This window comes from Pongo pygmaeus, chromosome X (assembly GCF_028885625.2).
Source record: "Pongo pygmaeus isolate AG05252 chromosome X, NHGRI_mPonPyg2-v2.0_pri, whole genome shotgun sequence".
In the NCBI taxonomy this organism is placed as follows: domain Eukaryota; kingdom Metazoa; phylum Chordata; class Mammalia; order Primates; family Hominidae; genus Pongo; species Pongo pygmaeus.
Genome location: NC_072396.2, coordinates 39,007,313 through 39,028,336, shown reverse-complemented (window position 1 = coordinate 39,028,336; position 21,024 = coordinate 39,007,313). Strand labels below are relative to the sequence as shown.

General features: G+C 38.1%; 1 protein-coding gene across 1 annotated transcript in view; it reads right to left on the bottom strand.

Annotated features, from left to right (window-relative positions):
* Nucleotides 1-264: 264 nt before the first annotated feature.
* The window catches only part of OTC (ornithine transcarbamylase), a 99,053-nt gene continuing 78,293 nt past the window's right edge, over nucleotides 265-21,024 (bottom strand). Inside the window, exons 6-11 of the mRNA XM_054472092.2 lie at nucleotides 19,436-19,589; nucleotides 17,113-17,235; nucleotides 12,834-12,887; nucleotides 12,604-12,753; nucleotides 9,550-9,687; nucleotides 265-1,924 (exon numbers count right to left, since the gene is read on the bottom strand). Coding sequence (XP_054328067.1) covers nucleotides 1,865-1,924; nucleotides 9,550-9,687; nucleotides 12,604-12,753; nucleotides 12,834-12,887; nucleotides 17,113-17,235; nucleotides 19,436-19,589 — 679 coding nt within the window. The 3' untranslated portion in view covers nucleotides 265-1,864. The remainder of the gene's footprint in view (nucleotides 1,925-9,549; nucleotides 9,688-12,603; nucleotides 12,754-12,833; nucleotides 12,888-17,112; nucleotides 17,236-19,435; nucleotides 19,590-21,024) is intronic.

Genomic DNA, 21,024 nt, shown 5'->3' with positions numbered 1-21,024 from the left:
GCTCTTTGGCTAGTTATATTAGGTGACAGGATTTATTATGTACACCAAAGATGCAAGGGTCATTTCTAGAGTTTTCGTTAGACTCTGGAGTTGTAATAGCTATATAGGAAAAGGGGTAAGAAGAAAGAGGAGATGAAAACAGCTTTGCAAAAATTAAGGGTGAATTTTCCTCCCCTATTTTCTTTTTTCTGACAATATAAATAATGTCTGATTAAGATGAAAAGTTAAGAAAGCAAATACATTCCTACAGAACTGGGCTGAGAATGAGGTTAAATTGTATGTACACAATAAAGAAAGCTATAGAGCTTTTTGAGGAAAAAATGACTATATTTTGGCAAGAAAATTATTACAAGTTCTTTCCAATTGAGGGAAGAAGACTATACCATCCATTTAGTTCAAAGAATAACCAGGAATGAGATGGGAGCTCGTTACTATGGCAGACCATTTGGTAAGTGGAAGAACACTTCTTTCTATGTAGGCAATTTGAGGGTGAGCCTTCCACAATCCATATGACACCTTGTTATAATCTCTGCTGAAAGATATTCCACTAAACTCCACTCTCTTTCTAAGTGCTTCCAATAAATTACCATGGACATGAAAGTCACCTTTGACATTTACTGGAAAATTTGATGTTTTTTTCTGTAACATTATGAGCCTCTTTCCCCCACAAAAAAATGTTTTATTGCACCTTCATTGCAAATCTAATTTGTAATTCATCCCTTGCTTACTCATTTAAGTCAGAGCTGTGTGCTGAAGAATATCAGCCAACCAGCCTGGAAACATTTTTCTAATAGTAAATGTAGAATGTAAAGGAAATTACATTATTTTGTCTTCTGTAAAAGGTATAATTTTTTTTAAAAACTTCACTTATGTTATTTAACATTTTAACTAAAAAATTCAAATTATATCATAATAATTCAACAATACAAATGTTAGTCACCCACAAGAGAAATCTAGTTGTGATTACATTATAATAATTCAATAATGTAAATTTTTATTACCCCAAAGAAAAATTAGAGGAAAAAGATTGGCTAAAATGTTGCAAGTAGTAGATTTGTGGAAATATTCAGCATATGGTGTGAGTAGATGCATGATAAGCACAGACGTGAAAAAATTAAATTGTTCTTGTTGGAGAATTTGAACCTAAGAAAATGCTACTCTAGGTATCCATGGTTTTACCACTTGCTAACAAAAGCTTCCTATGGCTTGTAACAGTAAGTACTCATTACAGAGAAGAGATGCATGCTCTTGAAGGATTCCCCACTACCACATTCTCACAAGTTATTGGAAAAAACTTCAGAGTTTGGGCACAGTAATAGCTATATTTTAAGAATTTCATTATTTGCCTCCATAAATGAATGCCTGTCTACCTCATTGGCCTGAAAATTGTACCACATCTGCAAGATGAATCATTTGGCTTTCTAGTTGGTCCTGGGGGACAGGAACACAGCCCACAGATTTACCAGTAGCTGACTGCCTGGTAAATGTTTACTTATAAATTAGCGTGGGTGATAATTTATTTAGGTAATAAGCATAGACTACACTTAATGGCTTAGACATTATACATTATGAACACAGTATTTTATGTTGAAGTAAATGTATATGATAATTAATATGATACCTAAATGTAACTCAGAAATTGTGAATTAGAGAGTTTAAGCAAAGTTAAGCGTGTATTACAGCGCATCAGCACTTAAATTAAAGGCTTAAGGAAAGTTTCACAATGGCAAAGCAATATCATACGGTTCACCCATACCATGTATTAGGGATTTGTTTATTTTTTAGATTCTCTTCTCCTTTCCCCATAAACCAACTCATTCTGTTACTGAAGAACATTGCTTCTTTCTTCACAAGTGACACAACATCAAAATTTAGGCTTCTGGAGCTGAGGTGAGTAATCTGTCAGCAGGGACACCATGACAGCCTGATGACACAACAAAGAAAGAAACAAATGGATAAACATTAGCAACAGTCTGCTTAGGGACCTAGAGAAGGTGAATTAGGTTTCAGCTTTGCAGGGTTACAGTTAAAATGTGTTTTCTCAAGAAAATGGTAAGAGAACAGTTCTGAACTAATATTTATTTATTTATTGGAGGAGGGCATAAATGAAAGTCAACAGAGATCAGACTGATCCAAATAGACACACAAACACTGCATAATTAGGCCTCATTCCAGGACTAGTGGGTCACAGGGTTGAAATGAGATGCTACAGTGGTAGCCATGATTGAATTTTCCAGTCATAAGTAAAGTATTGGCTAGTTTTAGAGAAATATCATCTCTCCTATTCCAGATCCTTGTGTTTATACTGTGGTTTGATCTCTCGAAACCTAGAGAAGTTTAGGATGAATCAGATGTAGAATAATCTGAGCAATGTCTGCTCTCTGAAGCTGGGTATTCCTGAGAGTATTATCTCTATAGCCAAGAGTACACCGCTTCCCCTTGGTCTGTCAACCACAAATGGTAATTTTCACTTTTACTCTTCTCAACCTCCACAAGAATGACAATAATAATATCAGAAACTATGGTGGATGTTAACTGAGTGCTTACTAGGTATTAGATAGAATACTAAGTACCGTATCATGTATTGGTCAAGAAATATTTTTCAAGCACTGTGCCAGGAGTTTTGGTGAGCTAGAGGGAAATGTTCACACATTATCTCATTTAATACAACAAAATTCTAAGGTAGCTTTTATTATTATCATTTATAGTTGAGGAAATCAATCCTTGAGATGACAGATAGTGCAGAACTGGGTTGGAATCCAGGTTTTCTCTGACTCTATTCTTTTAAAAAATTATTATTTTTGATTGATAAATTATAATTGTATAAATTTATGGAGTACAGCATGATGTTTTGATATATGTATACAATGTGCAATGATTAAATCAAGCTAATGAACATATCCATCACCTTACTTACCTATCTCTTTTATGGAGAGAAATCTGACATTTCTTCTCTAAGTTATTTTGAGATATATATTATTATTGACTATAATCATTCTGCTGTGTAATAGATCTCAAAACCTATTCTCCCTGTCTACCTGAAACTTTGAACCCTTTGATCAACAACTCCCCATTGCCTTCCTTCCCATCCCCCATCCTCTGGTAATCATCATTCTACTCTCTACTTCTATGAGTTCAACTTTTTTAGAGTCCACATATAAGTGAGATCATGTAGTATTTGTCTTTCTGTGCCTGGGTTATTTTACTTAGCATAATGTCCACCAAAAAACTGTTAGAACTGATAAGGGAATTCAATAAAATTGCAGAAAATGAAATCAACATACATAAATCAGTAGCATTTCGAATATACTAATAATGAACTATCTGAAAAGAAAATTAAGAAAATAATCACATTTGCAACAGCAACAAAAAATTACTTAGGTATAAATTGTATCAAGAAGGTAAAAGACCTGTTTACTGAAAACTATAAAACACTGATGAAAGAAAATAAAGAAGACACAAATAAATGGAATGATATCCCATGTTCATGGATTGAAAGAATTAATGTTGTAAAAATGTCCGCACCACCCAAAGTGATCTACAGATTCAATGCAACCCCTATCAAAATTCCAATGTCATTTTTCACATAAATCAAAAATACAATCCTTAAGTTTGTAGGGAACCACAAAGAACCCACATAGACAAAGCAATCTTGAACAAAAGGAAGACAGCTGGCAGCATCACACTCCTTGATTTTAAAACATATTATAAAGACATTTTAATAAAAACAACATGGTGCTGTCATAAAAACAGACACATTAACCAACAAAACAGTAAGGAAAGCCCAGAAATGAACTCATGCATTTATGGTCAATTGCTTTTTGACAGAGGTGCCAAGAACACATAATGGGGAAAGGACAGTCTCTTCAGCAAATGGTATTGAGAAAACTGGATATCCACATGCAGAAAAATAAAATGGGACCCTTGTCTCACACCATATAAAAATCAACTCAAAATGGATTAAAGACTTAAATATAAGCTCTGAAGCTGTAACACTACTAAAAGAAAACATAGGGAAAAAGCTCTGCCTTAGTCCTTTTTCACGCTGCTGATAAAGACATACCCGAGACTGGGAAATTTATAAAGAAGAAGAGGTTTAATGGACTCACAGTTCCAATGGCTAGGGAGGCCTCACAATCATTGCAAAAGGCAAAAGGCATGCCTCACATGGTGGCAGGCAAGAGAGAGAATGAGAGCCAAGCAACAGGGCTTTTCCCTTATAAAACCATCAGATCTCGTGAGACTTATTCAGTACCATGAAAACAGTATGGGGGAAACTGCCCCTGTGATTCAATTATCTCCCACCAGTCCCTCCCACAACATGTGGGAATTATGGGAGCTACAATTCAATATGAGATTTGGGTGGGGACACAGCCAAACCATATCAAGCTCCATGACATGAGTCTTGTAATTGTTCACATATGACCCTGAAAACACAAGTGACAGAAACAAACATAGACAAATCAAATTGCATCAAAGCTTCTGCACAGCAAAAGAAACAATAAATAAAGTGAAGAGACAATCCACAGAATGGGACAAAATATTTGCAAACCATACATCTGTTAAGGGATTAATATCCAAAATATATAAGGAACTCAAACGACTAAAGAGAAAGAAAACAAATAACCTGATTAAAAAATGGGCAAAGGACCTGAACAGGCATTTTTCCAAAGAAGACATACAAATCATCAAGTTCATGAAAAAATGCTGAGTATCACTAATCGTTAGGGAAATGCAAATTAAACCACAATGAGGTATCACCACACACCTATTAGAGTGGCTTTTATTTTAAAAAAATGAAAGATAAGTGTTGACAGGAATGCAGAGAGGTGGGATCTCCTGTGCATTGTTGGTGGGAATCTAAATTAGTACAGCCTTTATAAAAAATGGTATAGAGGTTCCTCAAAAAACTAAAACTAGAACTCCCACATGATCCAGCAGTCCCATTTCCTAGTGTATATCCAAAGGAACTGAAACCAATCTGGTGCAGGGATATCTGCACTTCCATGTTCACTGCAGCATTATTTACAATAGCTAAGATATGGAATCAACCTAAGTGTCCATCAATGGATGAATGGATAGAGAAAATGTGGTGTATATATCCAATGGAATAGTATTCAGCCTTAAAAAAGGAAATCCTGTCATTTATGACAACATGGGTGAATCTGGATGACTCTACTCTTAAAAGGTAGTTTTGTGGTCTCTCAGGTACTTGTTCTTACACTTCAACCATACTGTACATGTGTTCCTAGCCTATATCAAAAGTGCAGGTCTTATATTTCAAAGGTGTTAACTGAATATACTTATCAAAGTTATCACATGCCAGGCCCGGTGCTGAGTGCTGTATGTGCATCATACCATTTAATATCCTTTCCTACTGTATGAGATGGTAAGAGATGTAAAATACAGATCGAGAAACTGAGATGTAGGAATTTTCCTGAGTGGTGGTGGTGAGAGGTGGATCTGCACCTACCTGTCCCTGGGTCCTGACTACAATGCTCACATGACTCTGATCTCACTGAATCCTCATAACCTTAAGAGGTTGGTTCTATTTTTTATCCTCATTTTTCATACGAATAAACTGGTCTTAGTGAAGTTAAGGTACTTGCCTAAGTTGATTAGGAGCCCAAGATCACAGAGAGAGCCAGAATTTTAACCTGATTTCCAAAACTTATGTTCTAAAACTGATTCCCTATATTGCCTTTAGGCTGCAAAAATGTATTGAGTCCATATTTAAAGTATGTGTCAGGCAAACTTCTAGGTATAATAAAGAACGTTACAGACAGGATTACTGCTTTCATAAAGAAGTTTTCATTACAGTGGGGGGACAGGCAACAAACAGACAAAAAAATATAAAAATATCAAGTAGTGCCATTAGAAAATAAAATGTGGAAAGGAGATAAAGGAGCCTGGGGAACCACTTAAGAGTGGGTGGTGTGGGAAGATCTTGCTCAACAGTAACATTTAAGATGATGTCTCAATGACAAGAAGGAACTAGTTTAGCCAGGGCAAACTTTGGCATAAGAATATCTACCAGGTAAAAGACACTGTAAACTTCTTAATGGGTTCCTGGGAGCACCTCTCATTTTTGCTTTGTTTTTAATTGTCTATGAATTGTGTCAACTTTGTTTCCAAATAAAAACTTACAAATTCAACTTGGATTAGGATTGTCAGATTCAGTTAAATAAACACAGACAGACAAACAGTTAAATAAGAATTACAGATAACAACAAATATGTATTTTACTGTATGTTCTAAATAGTACATGAGACATACTTAGACTAAAAATTATTCATTGTTTATCCAAAATTCAAATTTAACTGGGTGTCCTCTATTTTATCTGGCAACTCTAACTTGGGGAGAAGTAAATGACTATAAAATATTGTGAATTACATTCACATTGGTGTTTTGGACTTCAGAGTCATATGTGGATAACAGTGCTTTGAAGTGTCAGCATTTTTTCTTTTTTTCAGGGTCCCTTTAGGTTATTTTAGCTCCAGTGTAAAATTTATAGGCAGAGGAAAAACATCTATCTACTTTTTGTGAGTCCTACTGCCTTATTAATCACTGAAAAATACAAAAGCAAGCTTCATGGGGAGGAAAAGGGTGATTTTTGTTTTTAAACAAAGGGATCCAAAGACCTGTGCACTATGAAGAGAATGATGCGATTAGTGAAGCGTTCTGAACAGCACTACTGGAAATCTCTTAGCATGGAGGCTTTAAAAAGCTACTCTGAGTGCTGAAAGAGGACACTTCTGCTTTAAAAAATGCTACACCATTAAAGAAAAAGCCCTTCATCCTATTTTAGTGTATACCTTACATCAGTCATTACAGGCATCTCAGAACTGGAGGCCACATTGTGGCTTTCCTTTCTTATTTCATCCTGATTTTAAATCAAGTTGCATGCGTGGAAACTATTCCCTAGAGTAGTGCTGTCCAATAGAGCTCTCGGCAGTGATGGAAGTGTTCGATGTCTGTGCTGTCCAATACCAATAGTGTAGCCACCAGCCACATGTGGCTATTGAGCATTCAACAACTTGGTTAGCATAACTGAGGAACTGAGGAACTGAATCTTCTCTCTTTTTTTTCTGTTTGTTTGTTTTGAGACAGAGTCTTGCTCTGTCACCCAGGCTGGAGTGCAGTGGCACGATCTTGGCTCACTGCAACCTCTGCCCCCCAGGTTCAAGCAATTCTCCTGCCTCAGCCTCCTGAGTAGCTGGGATTACAGACGTGTGCCGCCATGCCAGGCTAATATTTTTGTATTTTTAGGAGAGACAGAATTTTACCATGTTGGCCAGGATGGTCTCAAACTCCTGACCTCAAGTAATCCCCCTGTCTCAGCCTCCCAAAGTGCTGGGATTATAGGCGTGAGCCACTGCGCCTGGCCTGAATCTTCAATTTTGTAAAATTTTAATTAGCTTAGATTTAAATTTAAAAAGCCATATGTGCCTACTGGCTACTGTATTGGATAAGGTAGTCTGGAGGAAGACAAGTATTAGAACATCTTAGAAAAATGTATCACGGTAACGCTACTCAAAATGTGGTCTGCAGGACGGTGGCACCTGCATTAACTGGGTCCTTATTAGAAGTGCCGGCCTGGCACGGTGGCTCACGCCTGTAATCCCAGTGCTTTTCGAGGCTGAGGTGGGTGGATCATTTGAGGTCAGGAGTTTGAGACCAGCCTGGGCAACATGATGAACCCCCCCCCACTAAAAATACAAAAATTAGCCGTGCATGGTGTCACCTGCCTGCAATCCCAGCTACTTGTGAGGCTGAGGTAGGAAAATTGCTTGAACCCAGGAGGCAGAGGTTGCAGTGAGACGAGATCACACAACTGCACTCCAGCCTGGGCAACAGAGCGAGACTCTATCTTAAAAAAAAACAAAAAAAATAGATGTGCCAAATCTCAAGCCCCATCTTAGACCTGCAGAATTCAAATCTGCACCTTAACAAGACCCCCTAGGTAATTTAAATGCACATTAAGGCTTCAGAAGTACTGGCCTAGATAACAAGGCAGTTGACATTTTGGCCAAAGTTAGTGTCCTGAGGTGGCAAGCTGGAAAGATGCAGTGAAAAAAATCATCCCTGTTATTAGATATGACAAATTTAGGCCTAATATACAAACTTCTATTGAAAAGGGAGTCATGGTTGGCGGCCAAGCAGCTATAGTTGAGCTTGAACCCCTGCTTATTTTATAGGGTCTGTATCAGATCAACAGTGAAGATGATGATAATGAGGGTAATAATTATGATAACAATATTTACCATGTGTTATGTACTATACTAAAAGCTTTACACATATTACTTTAATGTTCACAATAACCCTATTCCAATTTACAGATTAAATAAATAATTAGCAGCTAGTCCTTTCCAGCTTGCTTTTCTCTACTCCAGAGGCTGAAAGCTAAAAGCTACATTTCCCAAACTCCCTTGCAGCTAGGTTACAGGCATCCCACTCAGCTGCATCTACTCCAGACTTGGATGCAGAAGTGAACAACATGCAGTGGAAGCCATCTTCGGAGAGATTGGATCTTCTGCTACATATGCAGGTAGAGAAATCTATTTCAGCTGTGGTGGCTATAATGGAGTATCTGACATCTAGTTTCAAGGGCCTTAGGTACCAGGCTGTGTCAGTGGTGTTCTGGCTACAAAAGAACCACAGTGTCATTGGGCAATTTTTCTGCCTGTGTTGTCCCTGGCTATATGGTGTCCAAGAATTATTCACTGCACTTCCTTTCCCAAAAGATTCTGGGAGCCGCTTAATGTCTCTTAATACATTACTTTCCATTTATCTACCTAGAGTGGACTCCCGTTTGCAAGTAAGATCCTGGCTGATACAGTAATTGAGACCAGTTAAGTCACTAAAAGCTAAAAAATGGTGGAGCTAAGTTAGACATGTCAGTACTATCTTCCAGAGCAGGTGACATTTGGGATATTGTAAAGTAGACATATGGTAAATATTTCCTAGAATGACAGTGAGGAAGATGAAACTAGTGGCTTTATCTGAAAGGAACCATTAATTTTTAAGATAAGTTTTACCATGAAATTTGGAAATGTTCTATACCGAAAAACACATGTATCCCTATGGCCAAACTCAAAGAACGAAAACAAGTATCTAGTCCAGTCATAAAGTAAGGCATGGAATGCGGAAAAAGAGAAGGGAAAAAATAAGATGTTTTGAATGCTCATTTTATACAGGAACTGAATTAGGGGCTTCTCTAAACATGAACAAAGAGATTCTAAAATAAGAATTATACAACTTATAATGGTTGGCAAACTGGTGGCTGGTGCTCAGGCAGATCAAGGGTGGTAAGAATTTTGGTTAAAATGGATTTATTTGAAAGGAGATTAATCTCACTCCATGAAAATACACCATAAATGCTAATAAGCACTAATGATGTATTATAAAGTTTCTGGAAAAAAAATATATGTTACATGAGCAAGTAATGTAGTTGGATAATCTCACTTGCTTATTATTTCCCCAAAGGCATGAACGACCAAGTTGGAACCACACAAAGAACTTATCCTCCACTCCTTGTTTCTTGCTTACCATGATTGTCCACTTTCTGTTTTCTGCCTCTGGGAACACTAGTGATCGTGGAGAATAAAAGACTTCATCATCCACTTCTTCTGGCTTTCTGGGCAAGCAGTGTAAAAATGTCCAGTCAGAGGCAGCAACTTTAGCAGTCTAAAGAGATGGGGATAAGACCACTTTTTGACTATTATATGTGGCAGTCATATTTGTTTTCTTCAGTATCTAAAAACACACATGGCCTGTAGTCAGAGATCAATGCAAAGGGAGAGACAAAGGAGCAGAGTGATGGTTTTATCTCAAGACACCTAGGAGAAATGTACATGGTACTTTCAATTTTTTTTTTTTTTTTTTTTTTTTTGAGACAGAGTCTCGCTCCGTCACCCAGGCTGGAGTGCAGTGGCAAAATCTTGGCTGACTGCAACCTCCGCCTCCAGAGCTCAAGCAATTCTCCTGCCTCAGCTTCCTGAGTAGCTGGGACTACAGGCATGCGCCACCATGCCCAGTTAATTTTTGTATTTTTAGTAGAGACGGGATTTCACCATATTGGCCAGGCTGGTTTTAAACTCCTGACCTCAAATGATCCGCCCGCCTCGCCTCTCAAAGTGCTGGGATTACAGGCATGAGCCACCATGCCCAGCAAGTCTTTTTCTTTTTTTCTTTTTAAATTTAAGAGAGCATCACTTCAAGTTATACCAGTAACTCAGTTTTCTGGTATTCTATTTAGTGGAACAGTAGACCTTTTGGTAAAGAACTCTACTAATGTAATATGTGGCTGATAGCAAAAGCCACCAATTATAGTCCACTATATTTAAAAAGTTGCTTTGGTGTGATAATATTATATTTGGAGCTTATCTCCAAATTATTATTTTTAGCACTTGAAGCATACTAGTTAAAACAATTTAGATAAAGGTACTGAGGTAGGGGTGAATTAAACAGGATTATAAGCACTATGCATTAGATTTTTCATTCTTAATGCAAATGTACTAGCAGTTTTAATTTTCTCCAACAGTTAATTCCTGAAAGTTACATTTCCCTTTATATTTCTATTGTTCACATACAGATTCAAAACTACATTCCTTCATACTTTCTTACCTCAAAATTACTGCCTTTGTACTAAAATTTTGTTTTACCTCCCACCCAAGCTCTAGGTTCAGAACATTTTGAGTTTCTAAAACACCAGCAAAATTACATGGAAAAAAGTAACATTTATAAATGCCATACATCAATAAAATGACTGTTCTTCAAGCCTACAGTTCCAGCACCAGAAACACATATAAGATTGGCCAAGCAAGTGTAAGTATGAGGCAATTTATATAATTTAAAATATCTCCATGAAAATATATTCCACATGATAAGGGATTAGGCATAATATATAAAGATATTATGGAATAGGAAAGGCAAAAAAATAGAAAATGGGCAAAAATGTAATAGCAATTTATAGAAAAAAGGGCAATGCCCAATAAACATGTATAATTTTTTCTATAAAAATTTATAGAAAAAAGGGCAATGCCCAATAAAAATGTAATAGCAATTTATAGAAAAAAGGGCAATGCCCAATAAACATAAAAAGATGCTTAACTTCATTAGTAATCAAGGAATTGCAAATTTTAACAAAGATGAGATGCCATTTTTCCTCCAGATTTAGAAAAATTAAAAATGTAAATAAAAGCTAAACATGGAGAGGATATGGAAAAATAACTATAATATACAGCTGCAGCAGTATACATTTTTAATCTTCTTTGGGTGAGCAATTTAGCAGCACTCTCATATTTTAAAAAATATATACCACTTCACCCCAAAATTCTTCTTCTCAGGATCTTATTCTCCAGTGATATTTGCACAAAGAAATATGCATAAGCAAGTTCATTGCAGCATTTTTGTAGTCGGCATTCTCAGAAATAGCCTAATTTATCAATAGGAAACATTTTAAGTAAATTATGGTTCCACTTATCCTTTGGAATTCTATGCAGCAACTAAAAAGAATAAAAAATATCTAAATGAATGAGCAAGAAAATCTAAGATTTGTTAAGTGGAAAAAGTAAGAATAATAATAAATAATGTCTAAAATATCATTTACGAAAAATCAATAGTTATGTGTGTATTGAGGCATATAGATATGTAAATGCACAGAAAAGGTCTGCAAAGAGACACATCAAATTGTTAAACAGTGGCTACCTCTAGGAATAATCTCTGTTAAAGAGATGGGAGAAAGACATTTTTACTTTTTATTTTTCAAACTTCTGTTCTATTTTATATGTAATAATAAAGAACTTGTATTTATGTACTACTTTATCAATATAATATTAATTGTACTTGCTTAATCCCTTTCTCCACCAAAGTAGATTTGTTGCTTTGCTGACAAAACTCCTGTGCATTTGGCTTTTAGGGTGTTCCTCCAGAACATTGCTTCTCAAAGTGTGGCCCTGGAGGCAGCAGCATTGCATCACCTGGGAACTTGGTAGAAATGCACATTCTCAGGTCTCACCCTGACCTACTGAATCAGAAACCCTGGGGGTGGGACCCAGCCAGCTGTGTATTAACAACTCCTCTGGTGATGCTAATACCTGCTCAAGACTGAGAAGCATTGTTCCAGATCTTACTGGAAGACAGCCAAACAGATGAGTCCCCTGGGAATGCTCTGGAGGGCGTTAGCAAAACTAAACTGGATTTAGAGGTCCTTGGAAAATAGAGGCAAGGACTAGCCTGAGGAGCATAGTTAAGGGGCTTTTCTTAGGGGAGAAATCATAAGAAACTGCATGCATCAGAAGTAACCTAATTTCTCTAAACACACAAAGAGTAAAACACTGCAATGCCTCAATTCTTGTGAGAGGGAAAAGCCTGCTCCTCTCTTCTCACTGGGTTTCAAATTCCTTCATCCAGCACAAAAATGCCTTTCCAAAGGACACAGCTAATCTTTGGAAGGAGAGAAGTCCCTAGGGGATACAGTCGGTGAGTCCTTTTATAGGGAATGAAAGGACAGTCTACTCTCCCTAAAGTGAATGAGTGATTAGATGGTTCTGGCCTTTATGAATGGAATTAATGAACCTTCAGAGAGGCATCAATTTGTACCTTCATTGTAACCTGGTAACCTTGGAAAGCCTGGAGCCGCTTTTTCTTCTCCTCTTCTTGTCCCATGCTTATCCAGGTGTCTGTAATTAATACATTGCCTCCATGCGCTGCTTCCAGTGGATCATTTGTCAGCAACAGCTTGGTACCATTCTAGCATACATAAGCACACTGGTTAAATAACTTCATGGGACAGTAAAAGGCAATAATAGCTTTACATGTAAAGATCATACCTCTTTGGCATACTGCTCTGCCAACTTGGTTACACTAGCATCCGGCTCATAACCCTAAAGGAGGAAGAATTTAACTCTTATTTAGGTAATTTTATTATACATGTTTTCTTACATATGTATTATTTTCTTTTCAATATCGCCTCTCCTTCCCTTTCTCAAGATGTGGTCCCACCATGTTCAGCAGAATATTATTTTTACATCTAGAATTCCAAAACTCAATAGTGCCTTTTGGAATTTAAAAAGACAACCAATTGCCCCGGTTTTCACTATCTCCGACTTCTTTAATCATAAAGGCAAACATAAGGCATGGTGCTTTCTAACTCTTGGAAGCACCTCTTCCGGTTTCCATAATGGCTTAAGAGGATTATATTCAGAAGTGTGCAAATGAATGCATGTTTGTCTATCTTTGCACATGCTATCCTTTTTTGTCTGAAATTCTTACTTCCACCCACTCCATGTGGATAACTTTTTCAGGTCTCAGTTGAAATGTCCCTTCCTCAGAAAAACCTTCCCTGACCATCCCAGCTAAATACTAACAGCCCCCCCTCCCCCATTACACACATCTCATTCTTTTGCATTCCCCAGCAAGCGTTTTGAGGGCAGAGTGCTTGTTTTGAAAGGCATTGACAGAACAAATACATTGTTTTTGCTAAGATTATATATTTGTTCAGGATGGTTTGGTGAGGGCAGAGTCAGACTCTGGAGAGGCAAGCGAGGTGCCTAGGGCAAAACATTTAAGGAGGCGCTAGAAGAAAATTTAAAGAAACACACATTCTCAGGGTCATGTATGCACAAATTTTGCACCCTAGGTGCCTCGCTTGCTCAGTTTCATTCCTATTCTGGGTGAGGGGACATCATGGGAACAGCTAAAGCTCTCCAAGGTATCCCAGGTTCCCACAGGCAGCCTCCCTGCCTCTACCCTCACTCTCCAACCTATTCTGTACACAGCAGCAAGAACTGTTTTCTCTGAAGCCTCTGATGTTTACTACTTGTTTCTTAAGTCAAAGCTGATTAAGAGCATCAAGGCTCCCCACCTCCATCCCCTGCTTCTGTCTCTTTTAATTCTTCTCAACATCTTGCTGTAGGAAAGCCAATCTTACTGTCATCCCTGTACACATCTTGCCCTTTTCTGCCATCACAGCCTTTCACCCTTGAACACCTCCTCTCTTGTCCCCTCCTGGGCGTCTTCATCACAATGTGTCAGCTCCTCAAAACTCTAGCCCAGCCTCACCTCCAAGACCCTCCATATGGAAGTCTTGTCAGTTCAAACACCGTGATTATCCTCACCTTCCTCTATCCTTCTCATTTTCCCAAGTTCTTAGCATTGATTATGAGTTGATTTTTATCACTTTTCACTGAGGCATTGTGGTGAACGCTGTGGTATGCTCCCCAGATCCCCCTCCATGAATAATCATGAATAAAGGACTTATTCCCCCAGCTGCTGGGAGTGCTGCCAGAAGATGGCTTTCAGCTGTCAGCCCCCTTTGGCCACTGCCTCAGCTGCAGAGAGCAGCCGCACCCAAGGTCACACACCCTTTCAGGGCAACCCACATTCAATGGCTGATTGACAGGAGGGTATGAAAACATGACCCCCCTCTGCCCAACTCCAGACAGCTGAATGGACATCTCAGATCCAGAACTTTCCATAAGATCAGCCAAGGCTGTTGTTGGGCCTGCATCACAACTCAGCTTCTCCCTCTTCTTACTCCTGCTCCCTTCCCTTCCTTTCCACAGTTGTTGATTTCAAGGGCACATGCTAATAAGCATCCTGCCTGTCCTGCACACTAAACTCTGAGTCTGCTTCCCAAGAAACCCAACCTGTGACAGGCATGTCTAGGTTTATTTGTGAAATTGTGTTTATTTGCACATGATTGTCTACCATAGTTTCTTCTTCTATTAAAGCATTCTTGAAAGAAGAAACTACTCAGATGTTGATGAAGATGCCTGCAGACATTTTAGCAGCTTTACCACCCTCATATAGCCATGAATTCTGGAGCCTTATTTATAGAGATTTGGAGAAAGTAATTAATAAAGGCTAGCTAATTTAGCAACTAATGTTGTGAACAGCCATACTGTTAAACATAAATGAAGAGACTTGGATATTCCCCCAGGTGCCTCCTACCCAGAAAATTTAGCCTTCCCTTTGGAGAGTAGGTTTTATACTCCCTAAGTATAATAATTCTTAGAAAAGGAATCAATAAGTACTTAGAGAACCAACAGAGAGGTCTGGAAATTAGAAAATCACCCAACCTTGCATGCACTGAGGCATGACTTAGAATACAGAGAGGAATTCTTTACTCACATTTCAGCTTTCAATACTAAATCACTCACTAGCCTTTACATAAATTTTAAAACCAGACAAAGAAGGTGATTAACACACCTAGTTCAGTCTAAGTATTCACTTAGAACAATGTTAAAATCATTACTATTGATAGTTTATGGAGCAATTTTACAATCATGGACCAAATTATTTTTTCTTGAATATGTAAATTATTCTTGGTTAAAGAATGGGGAAATAGATTAATCATGGCCTTGGAAACGTTTCAGTGTTTCTAAAATTTACAATAAATCTCCTAGCTTTATCTTTAAAGGAAACAGGTCTACCAAGAACTGAAGACTTACAAATTGATGGAATGACTTTTGCACTATCAGACTTTCCAGAAGACTTTGCAAAACTCTTACTCCCACCAAGGTTTAACCAGGTTTTAGTACTCTTTATCATTTAAATGAGTTTCTGCTTAAGAACAATACTGCAATTACTCTGTAATATTAGAATTTTTTCCTGATGTTAATAAAACATCTTTGGCATGCAATAAAATGTTTAAACCATAGATTTCTTCAACAGAATAAAGCCTTCCAAAAGATCTTCATAGCAGGGAACAATTATTGTTAATGTATGTTTCATCTGTGGGAACCAAATGCAATAAGAGTTTGCACCTAGTGCGTGCAGTTTGTCTTCAGGGGACAGCTCTCTGGCTACCAGGCTGCTTTTCCCATCAAAAGTGCCAGGGGATTCACCACTCCACCTCTTCTGCTGCCCTTGACCAATGCTGGGATAACTTTAGGGCATAACTTACACTCCAGAGCTCACCTGTGAGATAAGGCTGAAGCTACTTTCTGTGGGACTGTGCATGACGTGGGACTAGGGTGACCAAATCACCTTGGTTTGCCCAGACTCTCAACTTTAGCACCCCAAACCCCATGTCCCCAGAAATCTCTTGATCTTGGGCAAATCAGGATGGTTGGTCACTGTAAATGGCATCCTCGCTTAGATTCTTCCCTTTCCCTGTCCTGCTCCCCCTAATCCCTTAGGGATCTCCCTTGGGAGTACTTCCTTAATAAATCACCTGTACACAAATCCCCACGGTGGTGTGCTTGTGGGGAACCTGGCCTAAGGTTGATATTTAGTAATGGTGCTGGAACATTTATTTTTCCATGTGAAAGAACATATATAAATAAAAATATACACCATCTACGTTTGTGTACGTACACTGTATGATGTTCCTACAACAACGTCATCGAAGGACCCATTTCTCAGAACGTATCCCTGTTATGAAGCCACACATGACTGTACGGTCAAAATAAAGTCCCCCTCCTACCTCTATCCTCAAACCTCCCAGTTCCTCTCCTCAGAGGCAACAATTATTAACAGTTTCTTGTGTATCAAAAGGGTTACATTGGGCCTATGAAAGAAGTCATGTATTCCATACATGCTGTGAGAGATAGCAGCAAGGTAGGAAGTATGCAGGGGTCATTTTCATAGCCATGTGGGGCTCAAATTTTCTAAGCCAAAATGCCCCCAGAGTTGAGTTTTGAAATAATAAGCTGGTGTAGATGCCATCACTGTGATCCTCACATTGGATTCACATTTTTCTACCAAATTGCAGCATTAGAAAAATGACAGTATCATTCCCATGGGTTGAGAATTCTATGCTGCCTGGATTTTATTGCTTTCTTCAGCCTTTGTGGTGGTAATGCACGATGCCAGTCATCATAATGGCCTACAGCAAGGTATTCAAAGGGATAATTCAGACATGCTTTTAACACTAACTCATAGAATAAAAGGCATCAGCCAAGACTATCTCTTATTGTAGAGATGGGAAATTGGACTCTCAAGAGGCCAGATAGCTATTTAATAGTAGGGCTGGTAACGTAACCTAAATTCTGTGGCCTCATCTGTGCTACACTTAAATGGAAGAGAGCTTTTTTTGTCACTGGGTAATTGCATCTGAGGATGATTTAAGAGAGGGGTTAGTTTCAAGGCAAAAACTTTCCCTACCTTTGGAGTAGCTGCCTGAAGGTGCATTCCGAATTTCGCTGCGCTCATCATGATGGAGTGCAGGATATTGTTCCCATCCCCGATCCAGCTGAGGGTAAGACCTTTCAGAGAGCTATAGTGTTCCTAAAAGGCAAGGGATGAAGGAGATGAAATACAGGTGTAAATTCGCTTATGTGTAGCAATTATTAAGGTTAAAATAAATAGTCTTAATCTCAGTATTAGTGCCTTGTTAGAAGGAATGAACTCCCAATTTTTTTGCATTACACAGAGCAACTCAATAATATGAATGTATAATCTCAAAAACGTGGTAAAATGTCTTAATGTCTTAAACCAAGACACCATATGAACTTGAACAGAGACTAAGAGTTTCATACATTTCAAATCTGAGTCTTAGTTGTATTCATTCATTGGATACAAATGAGCACCATTAATATCCAGACATTGAGACACTGTCCTTGGCCCTGGACATATAACAATAAACAAAGGAGACAAAAATCACTGCTTTTATGGAGCTGAAATTCTTTGGTATGAGAAAGGGGAAATACAGAATACCTGGAACAGTGTAGCATGGTGGCTCAGAGCATGTTCCCATTATATGAAGTTGACAAAGATTCTCAATAATACTGTTAGTTGGCCGGGTGCGGTGGCTCATGCCTGTAATCCCAGCACTTTGAGAGACCGAGATGGGCGGATCACCTAAGGTCAGAAGTTCAAGACCAGCCTGGTCAACATGGTGAAACCCCATGTCTACTAAAAATACAAAAATTAGCCAGGCGTGGCACACACTTGTAATCCCAGCTACTCCGGAGGCTGAGGCACAAGAATCGCTTGAACCCAGGAGGCGGAGGTTGCAGTGAGCTGAGATCATGCCACTGCACTCCAGTCTGGGTGACAGAGTGAGACTCTATCTCAAATAATAATAATAACAAAAATAATAATAATACTGTTGGTTGTTTATGGCTATAGATATGTGTAAAGATACTAACATCAGGATAATAACATATTTGTGGAAGGGAAGAAAATGAGATTAGGCAGAGTTACATGGTAGGCTTCAACTCTATCTTTAATGTTTTATTGAAAAACAGCAAAGAATTATAAAGTAACTTAACATCACGTTAAGAATTGACAAAACTGTGTGAACACATGAATGTTTGTTTTATTTTCTTGAAGTGTCTGTAGGTTTCATATATTTTATATATTTAAAAAGATTAAAAAAGAGAAAGGCTAAGCAATTTGGTGATCACAGAACTACTAGTTAGCTAAGCTAGAATTTAATTCCAGATCCATCTGATTTAGATTCCACGCTCTTAACAAGCTGCTATTTATTCATTATTCATTCAGCTCCTACTTTAAGTATCTCCTATATGAAGGCATTGCACAAGGTCCTGCAGGGGACATTATGATGAATAGGACAGCTCATTTTCCCTCAATGAATTTATAATCTAGTAATGATAAAGCCCCAGGGGGAAGCATTAAATTATCTGGTGTATATGTAAAGCCACACCCACAGACAGCCACTTTGGTATCTGACATAATTATATCATCTTCTCTGCATGGATCTCATCCTCATGTCCAAAGTGTTTTATTTTGAGCTTAACCTCACATTTAAATGTGTGTAGTTTATTCAAATGTGGAAGAAGATGGGCCTATCCAGTTTATCTTGTCTCCTCAGAGTTATCCATAGACATAGAAACCATGGCTGTTAGGATTTCCAGGGGCAATATAATGTAGATTGGCTGTGGCAAACCAAACAAGAGGAATCTTTCAAAGTTATTCAAGTTCCTAATTTGAGAGGACTAGAATGGCTAAATTTGAGCCCAAATTCTATAAATTCTGCGTATTCTTAACCCTACTTTTAAATAACCAGTTTATTAAAATGATAGAATGTGGCCCCCTCTTCCAGAGTGACTTAGCAACTAACCTTTTTGAATATTCAAAGCACACTCTACCAGTCCTCACTCCCAAGCCACAGACTCTGATGTCTATAGAATCACATATGGCTTGTCCATTTTGTATGCTCCAGTGTTCTCTATTCATTCATTGTGTTAAATATGGCACCGAAAAATCAAAGGGATTGACAGAACAGAAGATGAGATACGGGCTAAAAGGGTTTGGGAATAGAGTTGAGTGCAGAGCGATCTTAGAGTCTGTTTTTAACAATGCCCTGTTTTCACCAGAAAATGCACACATAAGCTGTAATTCTTTGTCAAGCTGGTATTTGAAAATAAAACACCAATACCATGATTTAAGTAAACTGTTTCACTTAAAGCAAGTCAGGAATTATTTGGTTTTGCTCTTTTGTAAGACAAATAAATAAACCAACCTGGAGCGTGAGGTAATCAGCCAGGATCTGGATAGGATGGTACAAATCTGACAGCCCATTGATAATTGGGATGGATGCTTCTTTAGCCAGGGTGTCCAAATCTGATTGTTTATACACTCGAGCCAATACTGCATCTGTCATGCTAGACAATACACTGTGGCAAACCAAGAAAAAGATAATCTAAGATAATTATGCTTAATAATGCCTTATTTAATATAAGATCAGAAATAATAACAAGAAATACTAATAAATAGAATTTTTACTACATGAAAACCTACCAACATTACAGATTTAAAAGGTAATATTAAACATGTATTCATTACATAAGCCAGATGTTCTACCTCCCACGACTTATCCAGTGACCAGCAATTTTACATTTTTTATGGAGATAATTGTGGGCCCAGCAGACATAATGATGAGTTATAATTGATAAATGGCCATTGGTTAAAAGGGACAAGACCAAAAGCAAGATATACAGAGAAACATTAATGACCTGCCATATGGCTAATTTTCTTTCACATCATCCAACAGAAAAAAGATACATTTTCACTGTGGAATTGCAAGTCCCAGTGCAGCAGCCATGGAAGTGCACACAGAGATCACCCTACAGAAGAGAACTTGCTGTGAGGAGAGCCATTGGCTGACACTCTAGCTGCTACACCTTCGGATGCCCTGCAGCATTCCTGCCAAGGCCACCCTCCCCAGGCTGTTCCAACCTGATGACAGAACACAGTGGGGAGAATAGAGCTGGGCCATTCCTGCCTGACAGGGACCTCTCTGATGGGCAGTCTGTGCTCTGGGGCTCCCCATCAGCCTGGCTGAGACTTTCTCAGAGCTGCGCTACTGGCTGAGGCTCTCCCTACCCACCTGTCCTTCTTTCCCACAGGGGTCAGACCTGCCTCCCTGTCTGAAGGCCCTCTTGGCCCATTCCTGCTGCCTCTCTCTTTATGTTTCTTGGTGTTTCCCTCAATAAATCTCTTGCAAGTCTAATTCCTTCTTGAAATCTGCTTAGTGGACCTGAACTGACACAGAAAGCAATAAACTCTGGTGCTTACAAAATTCAAGGACTGCTTGGCCCCTGGGATTAGGGAATCAAAGATTAAAAACTATATTCCTATAACAATATTTTTTGTAGACTTACGGATCAGATTTTTTCTAATTTTTAATGGATTTATCATGCCTATGGCTCCCAGATTTTCAAATTTCATGAACCAGCAAGATTTCCAAAAATATGTGGAGATCAACATAAGATTTGCAGCTCTTTATTTACCAAATTAAGAGCATGAGAAAAGCAAATAGGTATAATATGTTACTACCTTAATTTAATTTAAAAAGGATATTTTAACATCAAAAGGTGTGAAAGAATGTCAAAGAATAATCCTTGGAATGAATTATTTGAGCTTTATGAAATTCACTATATAATTCTTATCCTTATTTTTCTTATTCTGCCACTTCTGATGGAAGCTTCTCCACACCAGGGTCAGTGGGGATAGAGATTTGTAAACCACTGCTTTGAACTATCTAAGCGCGCTGTATTTTATTGCATGAGAAGTGAATAAAAGAGCCATTTAAAAAAAGAATGTGATATT